This window comes from Mesoplodon mirus, assembly GCF_964341445.2.
Source record: "Mesoplodon mirus genome assembly, chromosome: 16".
Taxonomy (NCBI): domain Eukaryota; kingdom Metazoa; phylum Chordata; class Mammalia; order Artiodactyla; family Ziphiidae; genus Mesoplodon; species Mesoplodon mirus.
In genome coordinates, this window is record NC_138992.1 from 1,532,176 (window position 1) to 1,556,730 (window position 24,555).

Genomic DNA, 24,555 nt, shown 5'->3' on the forward strand with positions numbered 1-24,555 from the left:
GCAGGCAGATTCTTAACCACTGCACCACCAGGGAAGCCCCTATCACTGCTTTCAAGCAATTGATCACTATGTGCTTTGGTATAGTTTTCTTCAATTTCTTGTGCTTGAGGTTCATTGAATTTCTGGGTTCCATGAGTTTATAGTTTCCCTGAGGGGAATTCAGGATAGAGGAAAACAGGATACTCCCCCTAGATAGCTAAGATGCACATCAAAGGAATAATTTCAATGAGCCCAGACTCTTGCATCTTCCCGAACAGAGAAAAGCACTAAAATCATTAACTTGCGATGTCTGCTTTTTGTGACTAGCAGTGATCTTTTGATGTTTGAGTACATTTGTTTGTTTGTTTGTTTTTTCCCAGCAAGAACTCCTATATGTCCCGGCTCCTCCCTTACTTCTTTGGACCAGTTCCTCAGAGCTGAGAGGCTGTCTCCTGGGCTACAGTCCTCAGTAGGGTCCCCAAATAAAATATTAACTCAAGACTTTTAGGTTGTGCGGGTTTGTATTTTTTTCAGTTGACACAAGGTTTCTCCTCCAGCCTGTGTGAGCTCTGGGAACCCTTGTGCCTGCTCCTTCTACATCTTGGGGTTGGTTCCTCAAATGTGTGCACTGATGGGCCTCAGCTGAAGACACAGGCACCCTCTGCTGACCTCCCCAGCCCTGTGGGTTGGAGAGGGAACAGCTCTCTCCTCTCTGCCCTGTGAGATCCAGCTGCTTTGGCTTCTCTGAACTCTCTTCTCCTCAGAGAGTTCCGGGCTCTGTCTGGGTTTCCCCTCCCTGCGCTGTGGCCAGCAGCTCTTTTGTCTCCCCCACCTCCAGGGTCATGGCCCCTGCTGCCTGCTGTACGACCTCTTCTGAGAACCATGGCTTCATTTATTTTGTCCCATTTTTCAGTTGTTTAAAGGCAGGCAGAAAACCCAGTTGCTGTTTATTCATCATGATCTGATGCTGAAGCCCACAGCATACTTGGGTTTTGACCCACGTGTTTATTTTATGCCCCATTAGAGTGCGAGCTTCATGACCGTGAGAATATTTGCGAATGTTTGCCCGTTTTATCTCCAACTCCTGGCACCCTGTGGCATCTCAGGGACTATTTGGCAAATAGGGTGACCAACCATCCCAGTCCGTCCAGGGAGAGTGCCCACTTCGCTCTGGAGGCTCAGGGCCTACGGTCCCCAAAGTGGTTCAACGCTTTTAAAGAAAAATAAAATTGAGGGTCAAAGAAAATGTTGCATTTTTTCCCTCGCATTAGAAAAAAAAAATTTAGGGCCCATGAACATCTTAAAATTTGCCTTAAACATTATTATTACCGTGGAAGGGGGTCCATGAAACAATGGGCTCCTTTCAAGGCTTGCTTTTACTCTTTGTTAAGAGGGACCTGGTGTGGGGACCGAGGCCCAGAGATGCTAGGTAACTTGCCGAGGTCACACAGCAGGTAAAGCGGGGCCACGTGGGGACCCAGAAGCCGGATCCAGAAGTCAGCACCGCCCCACCCCCCACCCCCCCGCACTCGCTGCAGCTCCGCTAACATCCCGGTACAACTGGGCTAAAGGAAGAAGGGGCGCGGGCTGCTGCTGGGGTGCGGGGCTGACTAGCAACACGGGGGTGAGTGGGCAAAGGGCGGCGGGCGGAAGCAGGGAGAGGGAGGGAGGGGCAGAAGATTCCGTCTCCGTGGAGATGGCCCGTGGCCCCATCCCGAGGGGCGCGTGCGTCTGACGGTAGCGCGGGTGTCACTGCGGGGGGCCTAGGTCTGGGCACGGTTGGCTCTCCGCGGAGGGCGGTGGGGCCCAGTCCCCGCGGGAAGGACTAACTCGCGGGCGGGGCGGGGCGGGGCCTGTGGTGAGGTCACGCGCGATGGGCGGCTCTGCCGTGGGGCGGCGCGCGGCGTGGTCACTGCGGGGCTCAAGGACGGACGCACTGTCAGACCCGGGCTGGAAGGGCCGGCGAGGGGTGAGTCCTAGGCGCACCGAGGGCTCATTGTGGTGAAGGTCATTGTTGAGGTCACCCCGACAGCCGCCCGAACTTGGGACCGCAGTCTTGGGGGTGGGGCTCTCCGGGAGGGGGCGGGAAGAGCAGGAGCCGCAGGCCCGGCCTTGCTCAGACCTTTGACATCCCGAGGTGCACGCCCGGAAAATGGGTCATGGAAGATGGATTTGTTGTTCTCGGGAAGGGGAGGGTCTAACTCGGGGACCCGGGGCTGGACTATCCGCGCGGGGAGGGGAGTCGTACTCCATACACCCCCCCAGACCCTTTCTGAGAGAGTGGGCATCTCCGCTCCAAACAGCAGGTCCAGACCAGGAAGTTCTTGTCTTGCCCAAGTGCCCTCCTGGAGTGCATTCAAAGCGCATTCCCCCACAAGCTGGACAGAGCCCCGAAGCCTTCCGCTGCAGATCTGGGAAGCCCTGTGCCCCACCCCCACCTCCCCCGTTGGCCGTCCCCTCGTGTCTAGGCAGCCCTTGGCAGGGGAGGAAGTGGCTCAGCCTAAAGAGGCCCCTGAGGCCCCTCCAGACCCGGCGCTGGGCCCCTGCGCAAGGCCTGAGCTCTGCAGTACTGACTCAAAACCTCAGGCAGGGCTCTGGAGATCTTCCGGGAGAGGGGTCCCTAGCTGGGCCCTGAAAGTGTCAGGAAGTGGGGGGGCCTACGCGGGGACATACCAGGGGCAAAGGGTAGGGGGATCAGTGAGGATAGACCCACCCCCAGGGCTCCAGGGCCCTGGGTGGGAGAGGGCTGGGTGCCAAGCTCCTGGGCCCCTGCATCAACCATCCCCGGTAGACTGTGGGTTTGGCCTGGCATTCAAGGCCCCTCCAGCCTTCTGGCCTCCCCTTGGCTCCCCACCCCTGCTTCCTTCTCATCTCATTCATGTCTTCTCCTCCAGGAAGTCTTCCCTGACTCCCAGGCTGAGTTGGGGGGCTCCTCTGCCCAAGCCTGTGGGTCCCTCAGGCCCTGCTGTGACCACCTGTCCTCATCCCCCTCTGTGCAGGGCTATAGCGCCTCCAGTCGACCAGGAGCTCCCAGAGGGCAGGGGGTTGTCCCACCCCGTCTGTGCCCTGCCCCAGCCCTGGCCTGAGTTGAATCGAGGACCAGCTGCTCTCCACTTCCCTGCTCCCACTCTGCTCTCTCACCTCCGGCCATGGTGCCCCTGCTCGCCCTGTTCCTGGTGGCCTTGGTGGGCCTACCTGTGGGTAAGATGGATGGAGAACAGAGGGATGGACAGACCCACCTTTGGGGGCAGGCAGGCTGGAGGGGGTGGGGTGGAAATCCCAGTGACCGCCTCTCCTCCCAGCTGTTCTGACCTGGGGAAGCTGACAGGACCAGGGGGCTGATGGGCTGGAGGAGGGGGCCTCTTGCTGTTCTCTGACTCCGATCTCCCTCCGGCCCCGGCCCCCGGCCCCCAGCCCAGGCTCTGGACTGCCACGTGTGCGCCTACAATGGCGAAAACTGCTTCAACCCCATGCGCTGCCCGGCCATGGTCACCTACTGCATGACCACGCGCACTTGTGAGTTGCTGGGATGCCCCTCACAGCCCTGCCTGGGGAGCACGGCGGTGGGTGGGGGAGTGTGAGGGAGCTGAGGAGGGAGGCTCCCACCTGCCCCAGGATCCTTTCTGGGAGCTCCTGGCTTAGGGGAACCTGGCCTAATGGCCCTGCGTGCTGGGGTTGGCCCCCTCAGCGTCCTGGCCCACCTCCCCATCCCTCTGCAGACTACACCCCGACCAGGATGAAGGTGAGCAAGTCATGTGTGCCCAGCTGCTTTGAGACCGTGTACGATGGCTACTCCAAGCACGCGTCCACCACTTCCTGCTGCCAGTACGACCTGTGTAACGGCGCTGGCCTCGCGGCCCCTGCAACCCTGGCCCTTGTACTCCTGGCCACTCTCTGGGGTCTGCTCTAAAGCCCCGTCCCGCCCTCCACAGCCTCACTCAAGGGCAAAGTGCTGAGCAGCACGGTCCCACCCACTTCCCCTGCACACTCCCCCTCTGCCCTCCCCAGACCCCCCCAGCCACATCCAGGAGTGTCTGCAAGAGGACTCTTGACCTCCCCCAGCCACCTGGGGGTCTGCTTCCAGGTCATGACCTGTTGTTTTAAGAAGGCCGATGTGGGACCACACCTCCCAAGGCATCTGGCTTTGACGGGGCAGCTCAGCCCCCTCCTCTGTCCAAGGATGGGGGTGTGGGCACGGTGTGCTGTTTATGGGGGATCTTCAGTTGGCCGGTGAACACTGATGTGAAGGGGACCTCTGCGTCTGCCCTGTAAGTGTGCTGGAGGGGGAGGGGAGATTAGGGACCCAGGGGGTGGAGAACAGTCCTAGGAAGAAGGCTCTCCAGGGCCCCAGGAGAGCTGTCCAGGGCAGGTGTGGCATGGCAGGCCGATCGGGGAAGACCTGTGCCCACCCCCCCGTCGGCCGTCCCCTCGTGTCTAGGCAGCCCTTGGCAGGGGAGGAAGTGGCTCAGCCTGAAGAGGCCCCTGAGGCCCCTCCAGACCCGGCGCTGGGCCCCTGCGCAAAGCCTGAGCCTGGAGAGGCCAGGCTATATTTGGTCGAGCTTGAGAGCTGATCCCAGGACTATTTTGGGCCAGGAGGGAAGGGAGCAAAGCGGTGGCCACTCGAAGCCTGGCCTTCAGCCCTAAGCAGGCCCTGGCGGAGTGCGCCTCTTCACGGGGGGCGGGGGTTTGGGGCGGCGAACTTTCCCGGAGTGCCGAGGATTCGCCGGGGCGGGGGCGGGGGTGGTGCATCCTTGAACCGGAGCGGGGCGCCCTCTGGTGGACGCTTGGGGCCGCGCCGGGCAGGGGTGGGCTCGGTCCGCCGGAGGGGAGGGGAGGGGAAGGGAAGGCAGGGTCCGGGGAAGGAGGGGAGGAGGGGTCGGGGAAGGGAGGGGGACTGGGGTCAGGAAAAGAGGGGAGGGGAGAAGGAGAGCGGAGGTCCGGGGGAGGAGGGGAGGACGGATCGGGAAAGAAGGGTGCAAAGGGCCGCGCTCCCTCCCCGCGCAGCCGGGATCCCCTCGCCCCTCGCAGCGGCTTGACTGCTATCCGGGCGGCAGCAGGATCCAGACTGAACGAGTGCCGGGTGCGCCGGCCTTGGCCCCAAAGGGTTTCGCGGGCCCCTCGACCTCTGACTCTGCCCACGGGGAGGGCGGGAGCTCCGCTCCGGCCGGAGCGCTCCAGCCTCAGCTCAGGGAGTGGCTCTCAGGTGCCCCCAGTCAAGCTGGGCCTTGGGACCCCCAGAGACCCAAGAAAGGGCATCATTTAAAAGGCACCCACCCTAGGTGAGCCCCACCCTTGGCCAGCTTGGAGAAGCCCGGGTCTGCCCAGTGTCTGCTGTTCTGTATCCGGGTGGCCCGGGGAGCCGGGCCCTCCTTCCAGTGAGGCCAGTCAGGACGTGCAGCGTTGTGCCGGGGGTCACACAGCGCCTGAGGCCTCCTCAGCTGATCAGTGCCCCCAGCTCCAGTGTCCGGGGAGGGCCAAGGAGCCCCTTCAGGTTGGCACGGCCCAAGTGTGCAGGATGGTGGCAGGTGCCCACGTGGGGTATTGTCCCTGGAACTCAGAAGCCCTTGGCCCCTAAGCATGGCTCCTGTCAGGGGGACCTGTGCTGGAAATTCCCTCTTGAGAACTTCGCTCTGGGACCGCCAGACCTCAGGGGATCCGGTTGCCCTGGGGGAGCCCCGGTAGGAGGTCCTTAGGCAGGCCTGGGTCAGGCTTCCCAGAGGGCCAAGAAGCAGAAGGACTGAACCCCAGACAGCCAGCCAGGTGGCCCCTCCCCCTGATGCCCAGTGTGGTGTGAGCCCCTCCCTGGGGGAGGCTGGGGGGAAGCCAGACCCCACCCCCAGCTCCTCCACCCAAAGACTCCCAGGAGCGGTCCATCTCAGGGAAGCGACCACACTCCCTGCAGAGTTGGCTGCGGGGCCACTGCAGCTCCAGATGCTTCCTGGGAGGGAGGGCAGTCCTGGGCAGACTGCCCTTCTGACTCAGCAGGAGAGGCCTGGGAAGCACTGTCACTCCCTGCTTGTGCAAGCACTTTGTCCTGGGTCCGGTGGCTCCTCGGCTAGATCGGGTCCTCCTTCCCTCCCTCCCTCCCGTCCTGGCCCCCTGTGGGCTCTGGGGTCACTGAGAGCAGGGATCCAGCAGCTGTGTGTGCTTGGTGTTGGGGGAGCTTCTCACACCTGTCTCTTGCCTCCGTCTCCTCCACCCTGACCTGGTCCCATCCCAATACCCATGGCACCGCCCCCAGCACCGGGGACCATGCTGCCCATCCCATCTCCACAGACTGGGTTCTGCCTGGCCCGGCTGTGGTCAAAACTCAGCACAGACACACCTAATGTGTTATGCTCACGCCCTGGCCGGGCCCCCTAGTGGGAAGCGCGTGGCACTGCAAAATCAGGGGACCGTACCAGTAGGGCCCTTGGAAATCAAACAAGTCAACTTGTCCCGACTGTCCATGAGGTTAGTAACTAACATCTGCCCGTTTCCCTGCAGTCGTGGCTCTAAGCACTGCAAGACAACCCTGCAAGGTAGGAGCCGTTATCATGTCCCTTTCACAGATAAGGAAACTGAGGCACAGAGAGGTGAAGTAGTTGCCCAAGCCAGGTGGGACTTCTTGTCCCCCGCCCCCACTGCACCCCTGCCCCACCCTGCAGTCACTTCTCCCATCGGCTGGGAGAGGAAGGGGAAGCTGAGAAGGTGGGTTTATAAATTTAAGAGATTTTAGCATGTGAAATCATTGTAACAGCTTAGGGTTAGGAAGGAAGGAGAAAATCAGCACTAGGTGTGAGAAGCCGTGAAAGAGTCAGGGCGTCCAGCCCTGTGTCTGGGTGCTGGGCCAGGGGCGGAAAAGCACAGACGAGGGCAGAGGGGCGCCAGGCACTCCGAGCTCGCCCGGCCCAGACCCCTTCCCCACCTGCGTCAGGATCGAGGGTCCCCAACGGAAACAAGAGGCCGCTCAGCAGGCGGAGAGGCCCAGGCTCTTCCCCGCGGCTCTTTGCGGCGTTTCAGATCTGGAAGCAGCCTGCCTGTCTCAGGAGCGGCTGCTTGACTGTGTGGTGGCACCTCCGTGGACTCCTGTGCCGTCCATCTGCCTGGAACACAGCTGCGGCCCCGGTGCAGACGGACGTGCAGAGGGGAGGCTGGACAGCTGCTTCTCACCTCCCTTTGTAACATCTGATTTGTGGTGATGAACGTGTATTTATTTTCATGATTCTAAACCTCTGACAAAGGTAAAAAGAAAGTGAGAGGTCTCTCATCTCTCCCCCTTCCCCAAATTTTGTTGGATCCTATCCCTCAGGCCGATCTGGAGCTTGTCGTTCACACCTCTGAGCCTCTGTTGTCTTGCTGATAAAATGGGGACAATAGTGCTCACCAGGCTGGGGCGTAACTGCCCAGTCTGGGGCCTGGCACACAGGAGGCACCGGGTGGACAGATGGATGAACGGACAGACGGACGGACGGATGGTGCCTTTCCCATCCACTTCCTGACCCTACCCAGCATGGGCATCGACTTCAGGCCATGGCCCCCCTCCCTCACACGGCCTCCCAGAGAGGTCTCGTTTGCACCTCCTCGAGCTATTGAATAAACGGATGAACGTGTGTCAACTTTCTGTCTCACCAGCCACCCCTCCTGCGCTCACCTCCACCCAGTGGTCTGGTTTGCTGGTCCTGCTGGCTCTGTCTGTCCTAGACTCCCGCCCACCCTGGGTCGCCCAGTCTTGACCTCGGAACCAGCCCTGGCCCAGGGCAGGGGATGACCCATGGGAGGGGAGGGAGCCAGGCAGGAGAGGCAGGAGGACTCCCAAGGTTCACGGGAGCGGCCCCCGTTCTGGTTCCCTGGGAGCGAGGCAGACCTATCACCTCACCCAGCGGCCCCCTGGGGAAGGCTGACGGGGCTGGTGGAGGAGGTAGGACCCCAGGAACCCACCCCCCACCCAGCTCTCTAGCTCCTGACACCGGCTCTTCCTCTGTGCCTGGGAGCAGGGTCTGAGACTGACTACCCACAGGGGCCCACCAGATAGAGGGATGGACAAAAGCCACTCGGGCTGCCAGGGCAGACAAGGGCCTCTGGGCCAGCAGGGCTGGCCCCCTTCAGACAGCCACCCACACCGCCCCCACGGTGCACCTCCCATTTTGGCAGAATGGCTTGGCTAGCGCATCGCTCCCACAAAGTCTGGCTCCTGCTCTCAGGAGGGTCCTTCTGGGCTCTCACCCATCATGGGGCCTCTCTTAATACCAAGGGCCTTTCTGCTCCCCGCCCCACAGCACTTGGCAAACACCCACAGGTCCTGGGCCCTGCAATACAGTCGCGATCATGACCAGGGTCCCTTGTCACTCCCAGGGGGTAGGCAGTGCAGAACCACCACTTCTGGAGGGAGGCCCATTTGACAGATGGGAAAGCTGAGGACCGTGTTTTGTGGCTCTTCGGAGGGCAGCTGCTCAGCTAACTCACCGCAGGGTGCCGTGCTGGTGAAGCTTCTGGTTTTGGGGCCCTAAGCTTTGTTTGCATGTTTAGGGCCAGGGGCTAGGCCCCCAGGCCTGAGCCAGACCCTCATTCCTGTTCACCTGGGAGGCTAGAGGCTGTGTGCTGAGGGTTCATCGTGTGTCACGCCACCTTACGTGATCCCCAGTCGTATCATTTGAGGACCAGGAAAGAGGTTTATGGAATTAAATGAGGCTCTCCGGAGGCCACACAGCCATCGAGCCTGGGGACCAGGCTGGACCCCCGTGCTGCCCAGGCCCCAGTCCAGTTCCTCGGCTGCGCTGGCCTGTGGGGCAGGGCAGAGCAGCAGCTGGTTTAAGACGGCAGCCCAGGCGCCCTGGGAGCCAAGCCTCCCCCAGGAGGACATGAGGCTGCTCCTTGGGCTCCTGCTGGCCGCTGCCTTGAACCTGGAGCCGGGTGAGTCCAGGGATCAGGGCCACCTCCTTTCCAGCCCTCCCCACTTGCTCTAAGCCTGTCCCTCCGATCTCGGCCACCACTGAGCTGTGACTCCCACCTTGGGGGAGCTCACTTCCTGCCCCCGCACCCCCTTTCCTGAGGCACTGGCCCTCCCATCCACCAGCTCCTACCCTCTGCCCAGCCCCTCCCCGGACCTGCGGGCCCATCAGCTGAGCCCTCACCCTGTCCTCGTCCCTGCAGGAGCTGCGGACCACTCAGCACCCTGCCCCTGGCTTGACCCCTCCTTCCCCCACCCCCACAGGCCTTCCCAGTCCAGCAGTGACCCCACCCACCTGAATTTGATGGCCTGGCCTGCTCCTGGGTCCACCCTCTCCTGCCTTCCTCCTTCCTCTCCCCCAGGGAGGATCCAGGCCTCTCCCCTTTCCGGTCTGGCCTTATTCTGGAGGCAGTTTTCCCACTCCCATCTCTGCAGTCTTCTCTGGCTCCACCCACATCCACTGTCGCTGGCTGCCTCTGCCCCTGAGGCCTGCTCGAGGGCTCCTCGGGGACATGCCCCCAAATGGGGCTGCCCACACCTGGCCTCATCATCTCCCCACCGACCCCCGAGTTGGGGTGGCATCTCCACCCACCCAGATGCTTGAACAAGACCAGCTGGGCCCCCCAATCCAATCCCAGCCAGCCCACTCCCCCAGCCCTCACCTGTTTTCCCATCTGGGTCAGCACCCGCCTCACCAGCCCCATGGCCCTAAATGAGATGGACAGAGGAAGCATCTGAACAGCCCCAGCCCACCCCCTCCCAACTGTTTCTGGGATCTGCCCACTGTATCCCCTTGCAGGGACCCTGGGGAAGGGGGGTCTCTGCCCTGTGGGAAAAGACTGTGAGGCTCGGGGCCCAGGCCTCACCAATGACCCCCAAGAACGGCCCCTGCGTCATCAGGGTGTATGGATGAGGACAGGAAGACAGGGGGATCTGAGCTCAATGCAGAGAAAGCCCTCATCACCGCCAGGGCTGGGTCACGGGGGTTGGGCGGTCTCCTCTCCCTCCCCCGGTTCAGCCTATGGCCAGGGGATCATGGGAGCCCCGCCGGGTGCTGAGTGTCCACTGAGGCGTCACTGAGTGGAAAGAGAGGGTGCCATTGTGCAGGAGGTGCCCTCAGCTCTGTCCCTGTCTGTGTGTCCATCTGTCTGTCCCTATGCCTGTGGCTGCAGTCCAGGCCTTGCAGTGTCACCAGTGCAAGGGCTTTGGAGGATGCTCCCACAAGTCCAGATGCCCAGCAGGCTCCAGCCGCTGTATCACTATTGCCACCCATGAGTAGGGGGTGCGGAGTGGGCTGGCCACACCCTCCTGGCCCAGGTGGGGAGAGCCAGGCTCAGAGGGGCAGAGCCTGACCCAGGCGTACAGTAAGTCAGGAGCAGGACAGGGAGAGAACCCACTGGCCTCAGCCCAGAAGGCCTGAGAGAGGGGACCATGTCCACCCAGGTGGGGGGCTGACCCTCCGCCCCCAGGGGCTCCCATCAGGGGGTTGGGGGGTGACGGCCAAAGGGTAGGGGTTTCTTTTTGAGACAATGAAAGTATTCAAAAACCGACTCTGATGGTTGCACATATCTCTAAATATGCCAAAAACATTTCACAAGGGTGAACTGCATGGTATGGGAAATACACCCAATAAAGCTGTTAAAAAGAAAAAAAAGAGAAATCATTTTAGGAAAAACAAGACTCAAAATTCGATGGAGAAAGATTCATGATGACATAAAAATCTAAAAAGAAATGCGTGAAAAATGCCATAAACAAAACTAAAAGAAGACAAGGTGGGAAACATTTGCTATATGTGAAAAAGAGGTGGATTCCTTTCCTATATAAAGAAAACTACAAATCCACATTCAGAGAAAAAGACATTCAACCACACTCCCAATCAGAGAGGAGCAAAATGAAGGAAGTAGCATTTTAAATCCTTGAGCAAAAAAATGGCAGGACAATGATGCCAAGGCGGCAGGGACCCCGCCCGCTGTGTGCCCTTGCGGGTATCGCGCAGCCTCTTGGAGGTGCCGTCTGTGAAGCTGTAAGATGTCCCTGGAGTGTTGTTGAGTGCAGGCTCCCGAGAGGTCACCCAGACACCTGGGACGGGAGGGACGTGGGGTAAGAAGCCCTAACCACTGGACCAGGAGGGCCCTGCCCGTGAGGGAGACGGCACGGTGCTCGAGGGACTGATCTGGCCCCCGTGTGTGTGTCCCATTGCCTGTGGCTAAAGGCCGTGAAGACTGCAGAGGAGGAGGCTCACAGCAGTGTTTTGAGCACAGACTGAGCAGCCTGAGTGCCCACTAGGACAGGGAAGAATCCATTAGGGCGTCCCACTGGGTGCTGCAGTTAGAAGAAACAGGCAGCAGCCACAGCCCCAGGAGCCCTTCACACTGTCTGCGCAGTTTCTTCACATCTTAGAAACATGGGTTTAAGGGCCCTCAGTCTGCTCTGCCGGACACAAGAGGGGCACAGGTAAGTGGAAACCCAGGTAGGGAAACCCCTTGGCCTACTTGGGGATCCACAGAGCCTGCTCTGAGGAGACAACCCCACAGGCAGGCTGGGTAGGAGGCCATGCCAGGCAGACAGAGCAGCGGAGCCCTGACCCTGGTCACAGGCTGAGCCCTGATGCTGGTCCCACTCTGAGCCCTGAGCCTGGTCACACTCTGAGCCCTGATGCTGGTCCCATTCTGAGCCCTGGCCCTGGTCACACTCTGAGCCCTGAGCCTGGTCACAGGCTAAGCCCTGAGCCTGGTGGCATGCTGATCTCTGATCCGGAGGCTCCTGGAGAAACAGAGAGAGGGATGTAGACCTCTTATCAGGGAGGCATCCTAAGCAGAGCAGCCCAGACGCTGGCTGGGGCACATTCCTCCTCACCCTAAGTAGGTAGCAACTTGGCAGAAAGGTTCAGCCTGTGTCTCCCCAGCAGGGGTCATGCAGAAACTCTAGGAGGAACTAATGCCCAAGGGCCAGGCATGTTCCGGAAGGAAAGAACAGGTGGGGGCCCTGGGTCTGAGGGCAGGAGGGCGGTGGGCCAGGCACAGCAAAGGAAGTGGGCTCAACCCGAGGAGGAACCTCGGCTCGGTGGTGTCTGCACCACCAGGACTAGCTGCGCCCAGCATCAAGCCTGGCAGCCTGGTGAAGAGCAGAATCAGACACGCCCAGCTGCTGTCTTGGCTTTTGCCCAGCCCTCCCTGGATGACCAGCCTGTCAGCTCGCTGCTAGAGCCTCCCATCCTGCATCCAAAATCCAGGCATTAGCACTGGGTACCATCGCTGGCTGTAGTGAGGAAAATAAGATCCAGCAGGCGGAGTGTCTGACACATTCTGGGTGTTAAGGAAGGCTAGGTGTCCCCCGACCCAGTGCCCAGGGGGACATAGGCCCTCCCAGTCTCGGGGTCAAAGACCAGATGCCAAATGGAGCTGATGCCCGGAGGCTAGAAAAGGCCGTGGGGTGGCGGCGGGGCGAGGCAGGCAGTCCCAAGACAGAACTTCAACCACGAGAGGCAGGGGTGGGGAGGGCATCCCTGGTGCAGGAAGAGTGGGGGCGGAGTCTGGGGAGTGAGATCTGGAGCCTTCGGTAGAAGATGGACGGTCGAACTGGGGAGTGAGATCTGGAGCCTTCGGTAGAAGACGGAGGGTCGAACTGGGGAGTGAGATCTGGAGCCTTCGGTAGAAGATGGACGGTCGAACTGGGGAGTGAGATCCGGAGCCTTCGGTAGAAGACGAAGGGTCGAACTGGGGAGTGAGATCTGGAGCCTTCGGTAGAAGACGGACGGTCGAACGAGGCCTCAGCAGAGCCCCGTGCGTCTGCGCGCAGCCCTGTCAACAACCCGCCCCTACGCTCCCAGCGAGTGTTCCGGCAGCATGGGGCCTGGAGGAGGGGGTGACAGGGTCACAGGTGGGGCACACCTGGCGAGGCTGAGGTGCAGGCCGCCCTGGGGCGGGGAGGGGGAGCAGTGCCTGGAGCCGCTTGAATCTAGGGCCCAAATCCACATCTCCCCCATCTGAGCCGGGGCAAGGGCCTGCCTGTCCACTTCGTGACCTGCAGTTGGGCCAGGGGAGCCCTGCCTGAGGGGCAGCCCCCTTGGCCCTGACCCAGGTGTGCCTGCCTCCAGGGGATGTCAGGATTAGCATCCCAAGACGACCCTGCCCGTTCCCCCTCCCACCATCCAGGACCTTCCTGTTGACCCAGCACTTTTCCTGTCTTTGTCCCCTTAAGCCTGTGAGCACATTTTGGCTGGTTGTCCTGGCGGCCATTCCCCATCACTGCGTTCCACATGACCACCTCAAAGAAGCTGGGTGCTGGGGCCTGGGGCGCCCTGGGAGGATTCGAACGCGGAACCACTAGACCAGGAATCCACCCTGGAGAAAGGAGTGGGGACCCCAGGCCAGACAGGTGCCTGACTGAGGCAGGAGTCAGGGTGCAGGAGAGCCCTCACCCTCTGCTGCTCCCTTCCAGGTAGCCTGGGGGTCTTCCTCAGGTGCAGGGATGTCTCAGGTTGGGGTGGGGGGACAAGGTAGAGAGCCCCACCGAGGGAGTTGCAGAGGCGAGTGAGGAAGCCCCAGTCCTAAGGGGGGGTTGTGAGGGTGCGGGGAGGGGCCCAGACTGCGGGAGGTGGAGGCATGAGGGAGGAGCGGGTGTCCAGCTGGAGGCGGGTGGGCCCCAGTGGGCGGGGGGGCGGGTCTCCGTACCTCTGCCACCCACGGGAAAACCAGTCCCCTGATCTGCTCGGCTGACCGGTCTGGTGGCTGCAGCGGGTGCTCACCATCCCTGCGCGGCAGGCCCAGGACCGCGCGCTGCAGGGACCAGGCTCTGGGGGGCACACGGCTGGCGCTGCTGGCGCTGGCCGCCAGCTGTGAGCTTGGTGAGGGGTGCGGGGCCGCCAGAGGGGGCAGTGCCTGGGGGGTTGGGGGGGACGGAGGGAGAGGAAGAAAGCAGGGAGGCAGAGGAGATGTGGTGTGAGATGGGAGAGGTGGGAGTGGGGTGGGCCAGGCACGGAGGGGCTCTGGGGCAGGTGGGGCGCCTGCGACCTGGGCCAGGGTGAGGAGGGGTGTGGCGGGGAGGGGCCTCTCCACAGGGCTGAGACTGGCAGGGGGGTTGGTGGCCAAGGCCCTGGGTGCCCGCTGGAGAACAGCCCTTCATCAGCATGAGGCGCCAGAGAAGGGCTTTCCGCTGGGGCGGGCGGGCAGGGTCAGAATCATGCTCCCTGCTCCTGGGCCGTGGTGTGGGGGCAGGTCTCAGGAGGGGACTTGTGGACACCAGGGAGGCCCTGGGGGTTGGGGGAGCAGGAGGTGGAGAAGAGGGAAGCAAACCAGACATACTGGGAGACTCGAGGTCTGAGAGACATCCCAGGCCCTTGGGGGGCCCACACCCAACCAGAAAAGGAGCTCGGTTGGGTGGGCCCTAGCCAGATGGTTCTGCCCATTTCCCAGAGGGGAAAACTGAGGTCATCCTGAGAGACACAGCAAGAGTCAGCGGGGGGGGAGGGGCCTCACTGTGCACACGGGCGGCCCGGGCTGCCATGGTAGGGGTGGGGCACTGGGGCTGGAGGGAAGAGGAGCCTGTGTGCCCTAAGCGCCCCCACCACCCCACCAGCCTGCGCCCTGACCGGCCTGGGCCTCACTGGGCCGTGGCTCTTCTCCCCTCCCTTGTTAAGCTTCCACCAGCGGGCACACCGGGCCCAGCCCGGCCCACCCTGCACGCCACATACCTCCTTACCTGATCCCTGATCCCCTCTGCAGCCCTTCAGGTCCTGCATTTTGCTGATGAGGACACCAGGGGTGACCCGCCTGCCCCTGCCAGGCCCTTTGCTGCAGGGGCCCCAGTGCCCCCCCAGTGTTCCCAAAGCTGCTTCATCCCTGCCTGGCCTTGGCTCCTCCAGGGGCATTATCGGCCTCAGGCCTCAGGGACCCCAGCTCGAAGCTCTTGAATCTTCCCTGAGTTTTGGTCGGTGGGCGACTGGACCCGGGGTGGAGCTGTCCCCCTCAAACCTGGGCCTTCTGGTCAGAGGGCTTGGGAGGACCGGGGCCTGCCTGACCCATCCCTCTCCACTCCTTCCCCACTGTTGGCCTTGCGATGCTACACCTGTCCTGAGCCCACCAGCGTGTCCAGCTGAGTCACCACGACCTGCAGTGCCCACAGCACCATGTGCAAGACCACGCTCCGCTCCCTGGAGATGGGGCAGTGGGGCCGGGGTCCCAGGGGCAGAGCTGCCTCCAGGCCAGGCAGCCCGTGGGCAGAGAGCAGTCGCCACCTTCGTCAATTCCAGAAAAGGCTTTGGGTCCAAGCAGCCGGGCCTCCCTCCCTCCCTCCTTCCTCCCTGTCCTTCCTGCAAAGGGAACAATTTCAGCCTGGCTGTGGAGTCGCTGGGGGAGGAGTGGCCTCATCCCGCGGGGCATCCGGAGCAAATCACCACGAGTGCTGCACAACGGACCACTGGCTGGACCTGCCCAGGCCCAGATCATCGCGTGCACCATTTCCTATCTGTGGTCCCACCCCGGAACTTGTCCTGTCTGGCAATGCTCAGCTCAGACACCGAATACGATCCCCCAACCTCCCCTGCCCCCGACCTCTCAGGACCTGTGCAAACACCTCTTACACGAAGAGAAACAGACATTCTGTGCGGGTGCCCAACTGCCCCCAACGTGGCCACTGGCTCAGGACAGGCATGAGGCACGGCCCGTCAGTCCCCAAGGCCCTCAGGCTGCCCGGAAAGGTGGAAAGGGCCGAGGCCCCAGCTGACCACCCTGGCAGCACACCGCTGACCTGCTCCCCGCCTCTCCAGCTCCCCTGCCCCGTCGCTGAACGCCTCCTGCAAACCCAGCTGCTTCCAACTGCCCTTCTTTCCCAGGTCCCGGTGCCAGGCCCTCCTGGGCATGTGGTCAGAGCACGGACACCACCCACACCTCCATCACTCACCTGCCTTACATCCCAGGGGTCCCACTCCCTGCCCTCTTGGAGCAGCCTGCGGAACAGCCCCTATGCTCCCCCTGGCCCCCACGCATCAAGGCCCACTGACTTCTGACCCCCTGGCACCCACACCCTGCGCAGTGACCCCAGGAGCCTGGGGGCCCAGACCCAGAGTCTGGGGCATGACCTCCCAAGTCCCTGTGGAAAACTGCAGACGAGAGGACCAGGGCTGGAGGGGCTTGGGGCAGCTCCTTTCTGGCCTCGACCCCATGTTCTGTGGAATGGGGACAGCATCCCTGCCTGCCAGCGTGGTCCCCAACCTCACCCAACAAGCCCGACAGCCCCCCACGCCAGAAAACACCCCTGGGGGACCAGGGCTTCGGAAATGAGGACTCCCCAGCAAGCTCACGTTTAAGACCCTTTACTCTCGGGCTTTCTTTAAATAAAACAGAAACACTGCAGTGTTCCCACGGTGGCTGTGAGGCAGATGACACTGTGGGGACAGGGGAGGCATGAGGGGTGTGGCTGTGCTCCTGGCTCCAGCTGGCAGCGGGTCGTGGACTGGGTGGCAAGGGGGCAGTCCTGGGCCCCAGCTGCTCTGGCCTGCCCCGTGGGCCGGAGCGGGCAGCTGCAGGGGCACAGGTGAGCAGGCACCCTGCCCTGGGCAGCCCCTCCCCACCACGGGAAAGCAGCAATCCCACACCCAGAGCCCTGACCTCTGTCCCCAGCCAGCCAGGGACAAGGCCCACCTGCTTTGCCCTCAGCGCTCCCGGAGGCTCCGGGCCAGTGCCTGCTTCTCTCCAGGCCTCCCTTCCCCAGCTGCAAGGCGGGAGACTGGGCAGGAGTGGGAGCCCTTGGCCGGTGACACCATCAGGGAGCCCCAAGAGCAGCTGCCAGGACAGAGCCACTCAAGCAAAACCAAGAAGACCCTCTCCAGCCTCAGCCCACTGAGGGAAGCAGCTCTGCACAGGAAGGAAAAAAGTCAACAGCGGGGCAGAAAGTCAGGCAGGGACAGCCCCAGCAGGAGGGCAGACAACTGAGGTGCTGTAGGCCCAGAGAGGGCAGGACACCCCCCCAGCGTCACACAGCACAGTCCTATGGGCACTGAAGGGTGCAGATGGGTGACGGCACCCAGGCAGAATCCCACGCCCCAATCCCTCCTCAGCAGCAGGCCCCAACTAGGACACCCCCAGCTATGACGGCTCAACCCCTCCACTGGCGCCCCTGTGCCATCTGACCTGCACTGGCCCCAGCACACTCTCCAGGGCCACGAGCCTCTGCTGCAGGACCTGCCCCATCCCAGGAGCCCGGTGGCCAGGCCTCCCTCCTGAGTGCCTTTGGGTCAGTCTCCCTGACCCCTGGTCTGCCAGACTCTGCCCTGAGCCCCCCCTTCCGTCGCTCGCAGCCAGAGGGATCTGCCTTGAAATGCTGCTCGGATCCTTCCCAGCTCCTTGCCATGCCCGAATCAGGCCCCCAGGCCCGCCCAGCCCTGCCTCCAGGACTGCTTCGGCCTCACCCCCACGGCAGCTCAGACTCCAGGCTCTGGTGCTCAGGGCAACTCTAGCCAGTCCCCTGCTCCGGCACTCTCCCCCAACTCGACACACGGACACGGGGCTGCACCTGCTGGGTGGGCCACCCCCAAACCCCGCTGCCTGCATGCCAAGGGCCCTGGGCCTCCCAGTTTGCCCGTCGTCATCATCCTGAGTGCAGAGCTGGTCTGGGTGCCTGTGTCACCCGCATCCCGTGCTCCGCGTGGGATGGGGCGTAGAGGGGCATCAATAATGGGGGCGGGGGAGGGCCTTGAGCGTGTGAAGGGGGCTGGGCCGGTCCCAAGGCCACTCCAGCTCAGAGAGAGCCCAGCCCGGCCAGCCCATTCTGCGCACTCTGCCTCCTGGCAGGCGGGGAAGGGTGGGCAACTGCCCCCAAGTCAAGGCTGGTGGGCAGGGCGGGTAGGCTGTGGTGCTCACTGGTCCTTTACAACATTGCCGAGCCCGCTCTCGGCCCGGAGCAGCTGGCTGCTGGCCTCGTTGTAGGCGATCCAGTGCTGCAGGTCGGCTGGCAGCTCAGGGGGCTCCACCTGCAGGGGAAGACGAGGGTGAGACTCCCACCAGCCACCCGCTGCCGTGGGGACCAGCAGGGCCGGGGGTGGGGGGGACAGCCAGGCTGCTGCCTTCATACCTCTGGACCTCGGCTCACACGGTTCCCCAGCCCCAGCCCCTCCAGGGCGCCCGCAGTGCTGGCTTCTCCCCATCCAGCTCTCAGGGCACCACGCCCCTCACCAGGCCTGTGTCTCCCCCGCTCTCAGGGCACCACGCCCCTCACCAGGCCTGTGTCTCCCCCGCTCTCAGGGCATCACGCCCCTCACCAGGCCTGTCTCCCCCACTGGGTCGCGACTAAGCCCACTGCACATTCCCAGGTCCGGGGCAAACGCCTCTGAGGCCGGCTGGTTGGAGGGGGCGACAGGAGACGGGAGACCCAGAGTGGCCAGGGGCAGGGCAGGGGATGGAGGGGCAGAAGCGGCGTCGGAGCGGCTCTGCCGGGAGAGCCCAGGACAGGGCCAGGCCTGAGGCCCCCTCTCAGCGCGCCAACAGGAGCTGGACGCCACCTCCCAGCTCAGCACCGCGTTCCTGCGCCCTCCTGCTCAGCCACACCAGCCGCCTCCCTGCAAACTCGGCCACCATTTTGTCACGGGGCAAGGGGCTGGGCCAGGCTGGAGGGGTCCGAGGACTTGCGGGACTCTCAGGGATGAGGGTGAATGCCCACCCACCTCAGGGCACCAGGGAGGCTGGGCAGAGGTGCTCAGAGCCGGGTCACAGGGTAAGTCTGGGCAGAGCTGGGCCTGGCTCTGCTCAACATCCAGGCCTGGCTCTTGGAAGTATCCTCCTCCCAGCCCAGCTGGAATCACCAGATCCAGACTTGGCTGTAGCCCAGCCCTCCCTGCCAGGCCGTGCTGCACCACACCAGCCTTTCAGCATGCAGATCTCTGGGCACTGGGCTCAGCCTGTTCCACACTAAACCCAGGACTGCACCCGGGACCCTCCTGACCCAGGGGATCAGGCTGGGTGACCCCTGGCTATCTGTGGCTGAGTGTCCTCGCCTGCCATGGTATGGGCCCCCCCCCGCCTCTCATGTGGGTCTCACCCATCAGCCCCCGCCTGACCCCCCTCCCCTGCAGGACAGTGGCCCTGGCTCCCTCTCCTCCGCCTTCTGCTCGCAGCTCTCAGCCCGTCGATTTAAAGCCTCGATGGCCATCCTTCCCAGCCTCCTGACGCGTGAAGGGACATACAGAGCACCTCTGTGGGTGAGGGGTGGGAGGCATCCCGGCCCTTTGGGGGCGTCCCTGACTCAGAGAGACAGAACACCAGGGGACTGGCCTGTGGCCCACTGTGCAGCCTCAAGCGGTTCGCATTGCCCCCGAGGCTCAGCTTCCCCACCTCCATACAAAGGAAGGGCCTCTTGTCACTAACGTGCGGCTGTGTTCCTCCTCTGCTCCTGTCCAGGGCCAGAGAGGGCAGCACCCTGCCTGAGGGCACCTAGGGGCCCAGCGGGCCCTGGCTTTGGCATGGAGGCTCCAAGCATGCTTTTAGGAACGTGCCTGCAGCAGGAGCCTGCCCTGGCAACCAGCACCGCAGCAGCATCCCCAGGGCCCAGGGGCCATGATGCAGCAGCAGGCTGTGCTGGGAGGAGCAGGCCCTGGGGAGGGGCCTTGAGCCCCAGGCAGGTGTTGCAGGCTTCTTTTCTCCAACTGGAAAAGGCAGAAGGGCTTGCAGCTCTATAGGGCTCAGGGCTCACCCCTAACCCAGGTGATGGTGACCCAGCCCCTCAGGTCTAAGCTGGGTGAAGGGGGTCTCAGGTCCTTGAGAACTCCCAGCAACCTCCTCTCACTAACGCCCCAGCCCCCATCTCCCCACCCCAGCCCCACCCAGCTTCCATGCTACATTCAGAACCAAGGACCAGTGAGGCCGGCTCCGCACTCCAAGCCACACTTAGACTCTTTGGGAGACGCCTGGTCTGGCCTTCCCTGTTCTGGAAAAGGCGTAGCGTGGGGCAGGGAGCCTTGAGCGGTTAATAAGGGATGGCAGGAGGGGAGCATGCTGAGTCCGACTACGGAGAGTTGATGAGGGGACCCTGAGAGGTCCCAAGAAGAATGGCATCAGTGAAGAAGGCCCTGGGTCCAAAGAAAAGGGCTGGAGCGGTACTCGGCCGGACAGGGGCACCCCAAAAGGGGTAGGCGGCAGGCCTTCCCCAGGGGCGGGGGGCAGGGACCAGGAGTCCTCAGGGTCCAGCGGGAGGAGTGCGCTCGGGGCGGGGTACGCTTACCCTGCGCTTGCACAGGTGCTGCACGACGCGCTCCGGCGAGGTGCCCAGCACATGCTGGCGGGAGCGCAGCAGCGCGCATACGAAGCCGTCGCGCAGGCTGATGAAGCGCGCCTCCAAGTAGAAGGCGCGGTCGTCCCAGCCCAGCAGGCGGGTGCGCACCTCGAACGGCTCGAGCAGACGCAGCGAGCGGCGGTAGCGCGCGCACGAAGCGGCCAGCACGGCGCGCGCCCCGAGCGCGCGCAGAGCCCCGAGCACGCCGCAGCGGGCCAGGTGCGCGGCGCGCGCCACGTCGGCCTCGCGCAGGTAGCGCGCGTTGTTCATGTGCAGCAGCAGGTCCAAGTCCGAAGGCAGCACGCGGCCCGAGTAGCTCTGCTCAGCCAGCAGGTCACGGACGCGGGGCTGCAGCAGGCGCGCGCGCAGTACGGCGCACGGCACGCGCACCAGGTACCAGCCGTCCAGCAGCGCGAAGTAGGCGAGCGCCAGGGCCAGTACCGCCATGAGCAGCCCCAGCATCGCGGCGGCGGCGGCAGCGGCGGGCGCAGGGGTGCTGCGGAGCCCTCGGCGCTGGTGCCGACAGTGCGCGCGGCGTTGCAGCCCTGATGCCCCAGCTCTGCCGGCCAGCCTGGGAACCGTTGAGCGCAGCGCGGCCGGAGCGAACCATCTCGCGAGGCTGGCAAAGGGGGGAGACGCGCCGGAGGCCTGCGCGGAGCCCCGCCCCCCGCCCCGGGCCCCCCCTCCCCGCTCTCAGTGGTCCGTCCCACCCCGGCAGCCCGCGCCACTTTTGCTTTCCCCGGAGCGGGCGGGGCACAGGGCGGCGCGCCGAGCACCACAGCGGCATCTGGCGGTGACGCCCCGCGCTGCAGGCGCAGGAGCGTTCCGGGTGTTCCGCAGCGTTGCCCGCCCTCTGGGAGCGCGAGCACCTCGCGCCTTTCCCTGGCTCTTGAAGACTTGGAGTGACCCCGGAGATTCCGCCTCTGATCTGGGAGGGTCAGAGTCTCCAGCACTTCCCCGGCCTAGGCTGTGGAATTTGGCAGGATACAGGGACATAGGCCAGTCCCTAGCGGCGCTGCTTGGAGGCTGCTGGAAACCGACCCTCCTCCACTCCAGAACCACCAGGGGCTGGCTCCCCACTTTCGCAGGGCGACAGCCCCATATGCGGCGGGTTCAGGGAGTATCTCAGTCTGGCCCCAATACACCTTTTCAGTCTCAGCCTGTAACCTCATTACCCCTCCCCCCACATTCACCCCTTCCTCCCCAAAGGTCCTGATAACTGCAACCTCATTTCCAAGCATTCCCACCCTTTGCATTTTTTGAAGAGGGAGCAAATAACATCCTGGATGGAGAGGGAGGAGTCAGTAAATGTAAATGACTCAGCAATCGATTCAAAGGCCTTGCCTTAGGCACTTGGGACGCCTGGCCTGGCGGACTGCCACGCACAGTAGGCGTCCTGTCCCTCTTTTCTGCGAGGCCGGGAGGGAAGGCCCAGAGAAGGCCCGGCCGGCCTCCAGGCCTCTCCAACGACGGCGTTTGCCAGTGACCCCGGAGGCCGCCTCCTTAGGTCAGTACTGGAGTCCCGGGATGGGTGGGTTTAAGGAGTGATTGCTGAGGTCCCGAGGCTCTGAGAACGCATCTGACAGCAGCTGGACTGAGGCAACTGGGCTTTCATCCAGTCCACACCCAGCCTGGGCTCGGGTGGCGGGGTTCTTGAAAGCCCCTGAAGAAGGAGATTCTGGGGTAGTCCTGTTCCACAGTCCACGCTGGGGCTGGGCGGCCTCCCATGCCACGTTCACTGTCAGGGCAGAGGCTGAGTTTTTTGCTTTTCTGGCTTTGCTTCTGGGGCCAGCAGCTGGGCAGAGTGGGGTCTGGGTTTTCCTGGGTCCCTGGATCTGCTTGGATACTCCCAGGGACAGGGAACTCGTTTCCTATCAGGGCAGGCCCAGCTGCCCTAGGAAGCCCTGGCGGTAAGAAGGCCCTTCCCGCACATTGCTCACACGTGTCCCTGTAATGCTCTCCCTGCCCTGGCTTGGCTCTGAGCTGTCTGTCCGGGGGTGAGCTAGCTTCTCAGGGCGAATAGAAGAATGACATGTTCTTGGAGCCCCGCTTGGCTGCTCCTCTGAGAACACAGCCTCCTTGTCACCCACCTTGTCCCGTCCCCCCAGGGGAAGGCCCCGAAGCTAGAGACCTGGTTCTGGAGATGTCAGTGAAGTTTGGTGAATGAGAATCCAGCCGGGAGCTTATGAGACCCCTGCCCCCAACTTCCTCACAGCCTGTGCTCCCCCCATCGCCCCGCCCACCTGGCTTCCTTCTGAGCTTCTGCTATCCAGGAGGCCACCCAACACCCCCCCCCACACACACACACACCCACACCCACATGCTGTTGTCTCTGCCAGGGGACCCTCCCTGCCCCATCTACCCCTTTCCTGAATCCCGGACTGGGCTAGATCCCCAGAGCCCTGGTCTCACTCCACTTTTACTCACAGATATGATCCGTAGGCAGGGGGTGCTCTCTCCCTGCTGGACCTTGAGACCAGGAGGCCAGGGCCTGGTCTGTCTCGTTGATTGCCAAATCCCAGGGCCAGCGGGATGCCCGGTGCACCGAGGGCGCTCAAAACGTGAATGCTGTAAGAACCAGCGCCTTCTCTGCCCCCCCTCCCCCCACGATCGGGCCGCTTCAGTCCTACACAGTGGACGCAGGCATCTTGTGATGGGTCACTGGCAGTTTATTGGGAGGCTGGAAGGAGTCCTGGGCGCGGAACCTTGATCCCTTCCCGCGGCCCTGTCTTGGAGTATCCAGCAGGGTGGAGGAGCAGCGGAGGGGTACTTCTGGGTCCCCTTGGTTCCTCAAGGACTCTCGTGTCTGGGTAGCACCGGGCGTCACCGCCAGAGGCAGGCCCGCAGCCTAAGTTCTAGCGGCTGCCTGCTTGGATTCGAGGCTCCAGACCCCAGAGGAGCAGGGGCTTAGGATGCCGCCCGGCAAAACAGGAGCAGCAGTGCGAGTGGCCGGAACGCGGCGGGCAGCCCCTGGACCGGGACCCAACCTCGGCCCCACCCCGGCCCCGCCCAAGCTCCGCCCAGCCCCGCCCCCAGAGTCGCCCCCGGGCCCCGCCCGGCCCGGACCCCGGCAGTGCTCCGCGCGGGGCACGGATCCAGCAGGCAGCATCTCTGCGGGCCCTTTTGGCCCAGCCTGTCCACGTTCGAGGGCTCGCATGGGTCCGCGCACGCCTTGGTCACCACCATAGTGCCACGAAGGGCTAGCCTGCGGGCGGGCCAGAAGCAGGGTCGCGAGGGCGCAGACCTGTTTGTCCGCAGTGCGAGCTGCGGGGCCGGCCCATCGTGGACCTGAAACCCAGTTCCGTAAAAAGGGGCGGTCTCCCTAACAGAGGGTAGCTCTATCGCAGCCCTGGGGGAGACCGACTCGATTACTCCTGTGCTGGGGTTCTTTTCTGGGTGCTGACTGCCCAGGGCGAGTCCCCGAGCCAGCGTCCCTGGAGAGGCAGGCCTGGGCCCCCAGGGCATGTGCTGACATTCAGGCAGCGGGCCACGGTGGTGGTCCAAGCATTGGGCACAGGCGAACTGCTCACCTGAGGGCTGCCCCAACACCCCACAGCTTTTGTGGGGTGGATGGATGGGATCCCAGCTCTGCGCCCTGCAGCTGTGGGCGCTTGGGCAAGAACTCTGCATCTCTTCTGACTCAGGAAGGGCCCCCTGGGGTACTCCAGGACTGCACAGCACCTACTGGAGACCCACTCTCCTTCCCATCTAGCTTGACTCCCTGCTGCAGCTGGAGTCCAGTGGGGAGGGTGGGGACATCCCCAGGGAGCCAGACCAGTCATCAACCTCAGCCCCGGAGGGGCCGGAGAGACGGTCCGGTGGAGCCAGAGTCCTCAGGGGACTGGGTGTGGCTGGGAGCTGGGGCCAGGGCAGGAGATGCCCACTCAGGGGCCTGATTTGGGGTGGGCAGGAGCCCTCTGTGACCCCAGGTCAGCTCCTTCACCTCTCTGAGCCTCTTTCTACCGGGGTTGGAATGCAGCCTCACCAGTTCTAACTGTGTGATCCTGGGCAAGTTGCCTCACCTCTCTCTGCCTCGGCTTCCTCCTCTGCACGGCCCTGCCGTGCAAGGGGGGAGGAATGAATGGATGACTGCGTGGGAGGCGGCAGAGGAGTGCCGGCCCGTGGTGAGCGCGACGCCGTGTCTGCTCTTGTCGTCACTTATTACTATAGATGCAGACAGACCAGGGCAGTATCTCTCCCACGGAAGATGCTCAGCAAGTGGCATCTTAAAAACAGAAACACGTCCGTCTGTCTGGAGGGTCACCTCAGCCACCACAGGGTGTCTAGTCCTTACCAAGGAGAGATAGAGGTTTTAAAAAAAAGTGGTTTCCTGAAGAGAGTGTGACCAGGTGTGTAAACTCACAGGATGCTCCTTATTCTTGCAC

At 63.1% G+C, this 24,555-nt stretch overlaps 2 protein-coding genes across 2 annotated transcripts; one reads left to right on the plus strand and one right to left on the minus strand.

The window, feature by feature from the left end:
- The first annotated feature begins 1,863 nt into the window (after positions 1 to 1,863).
- On the plus strand, positions 1,864 to 4,773 carry LYNX1 (Ly6/neurotoxin 1). Its single transcript, XM_082601359.1, has 4 exons — positions 1,864 to 1,948; positions 2,979 to 3,180; positions 3,394 to 3,495; positions 3,699 to 4,773. Exons 2-4 carry the CDS (start codon positions 3,129 to 3,131, stop codon positions 3,887 to 3,889), a joined length of 345 nt encoding a protein of 114 aa, XP_082457485.1. The 5' UTR covers positions 1,864 to 1,948; positions 2,979 to 3,128; the 3' UTR covers positions 3,890 to 4,773.
- An 11,437-nt stretch (positions 4,774 to 16,210) lies between these two features.
- THEM6 (thioesterase superfamily member 6) lies at positions 16,211 to 20,729 on the minus strand. The gene is made up of 2 exons (XM_082601101.1): positions 20,120 to 20,729; positions 16,211 to 17,876 (listed from the first exon to the last, which is right to left on the minus strand). The coding sequence occupies exons 1-2, from the start codon at positions 20,630 to 20,632 to the stop codon at positions 17,763 to 17,765; spliced, it is 627 nt and encodes a 208-aa protein (XP_082457227.1). The 5' UTR covers positions 20,633 to 20,729; the 3' UTR covers positions 16,211 to 17,762.
- Positions 20,730 to 24,555: the final 3,826 nt, after the last annotated feature.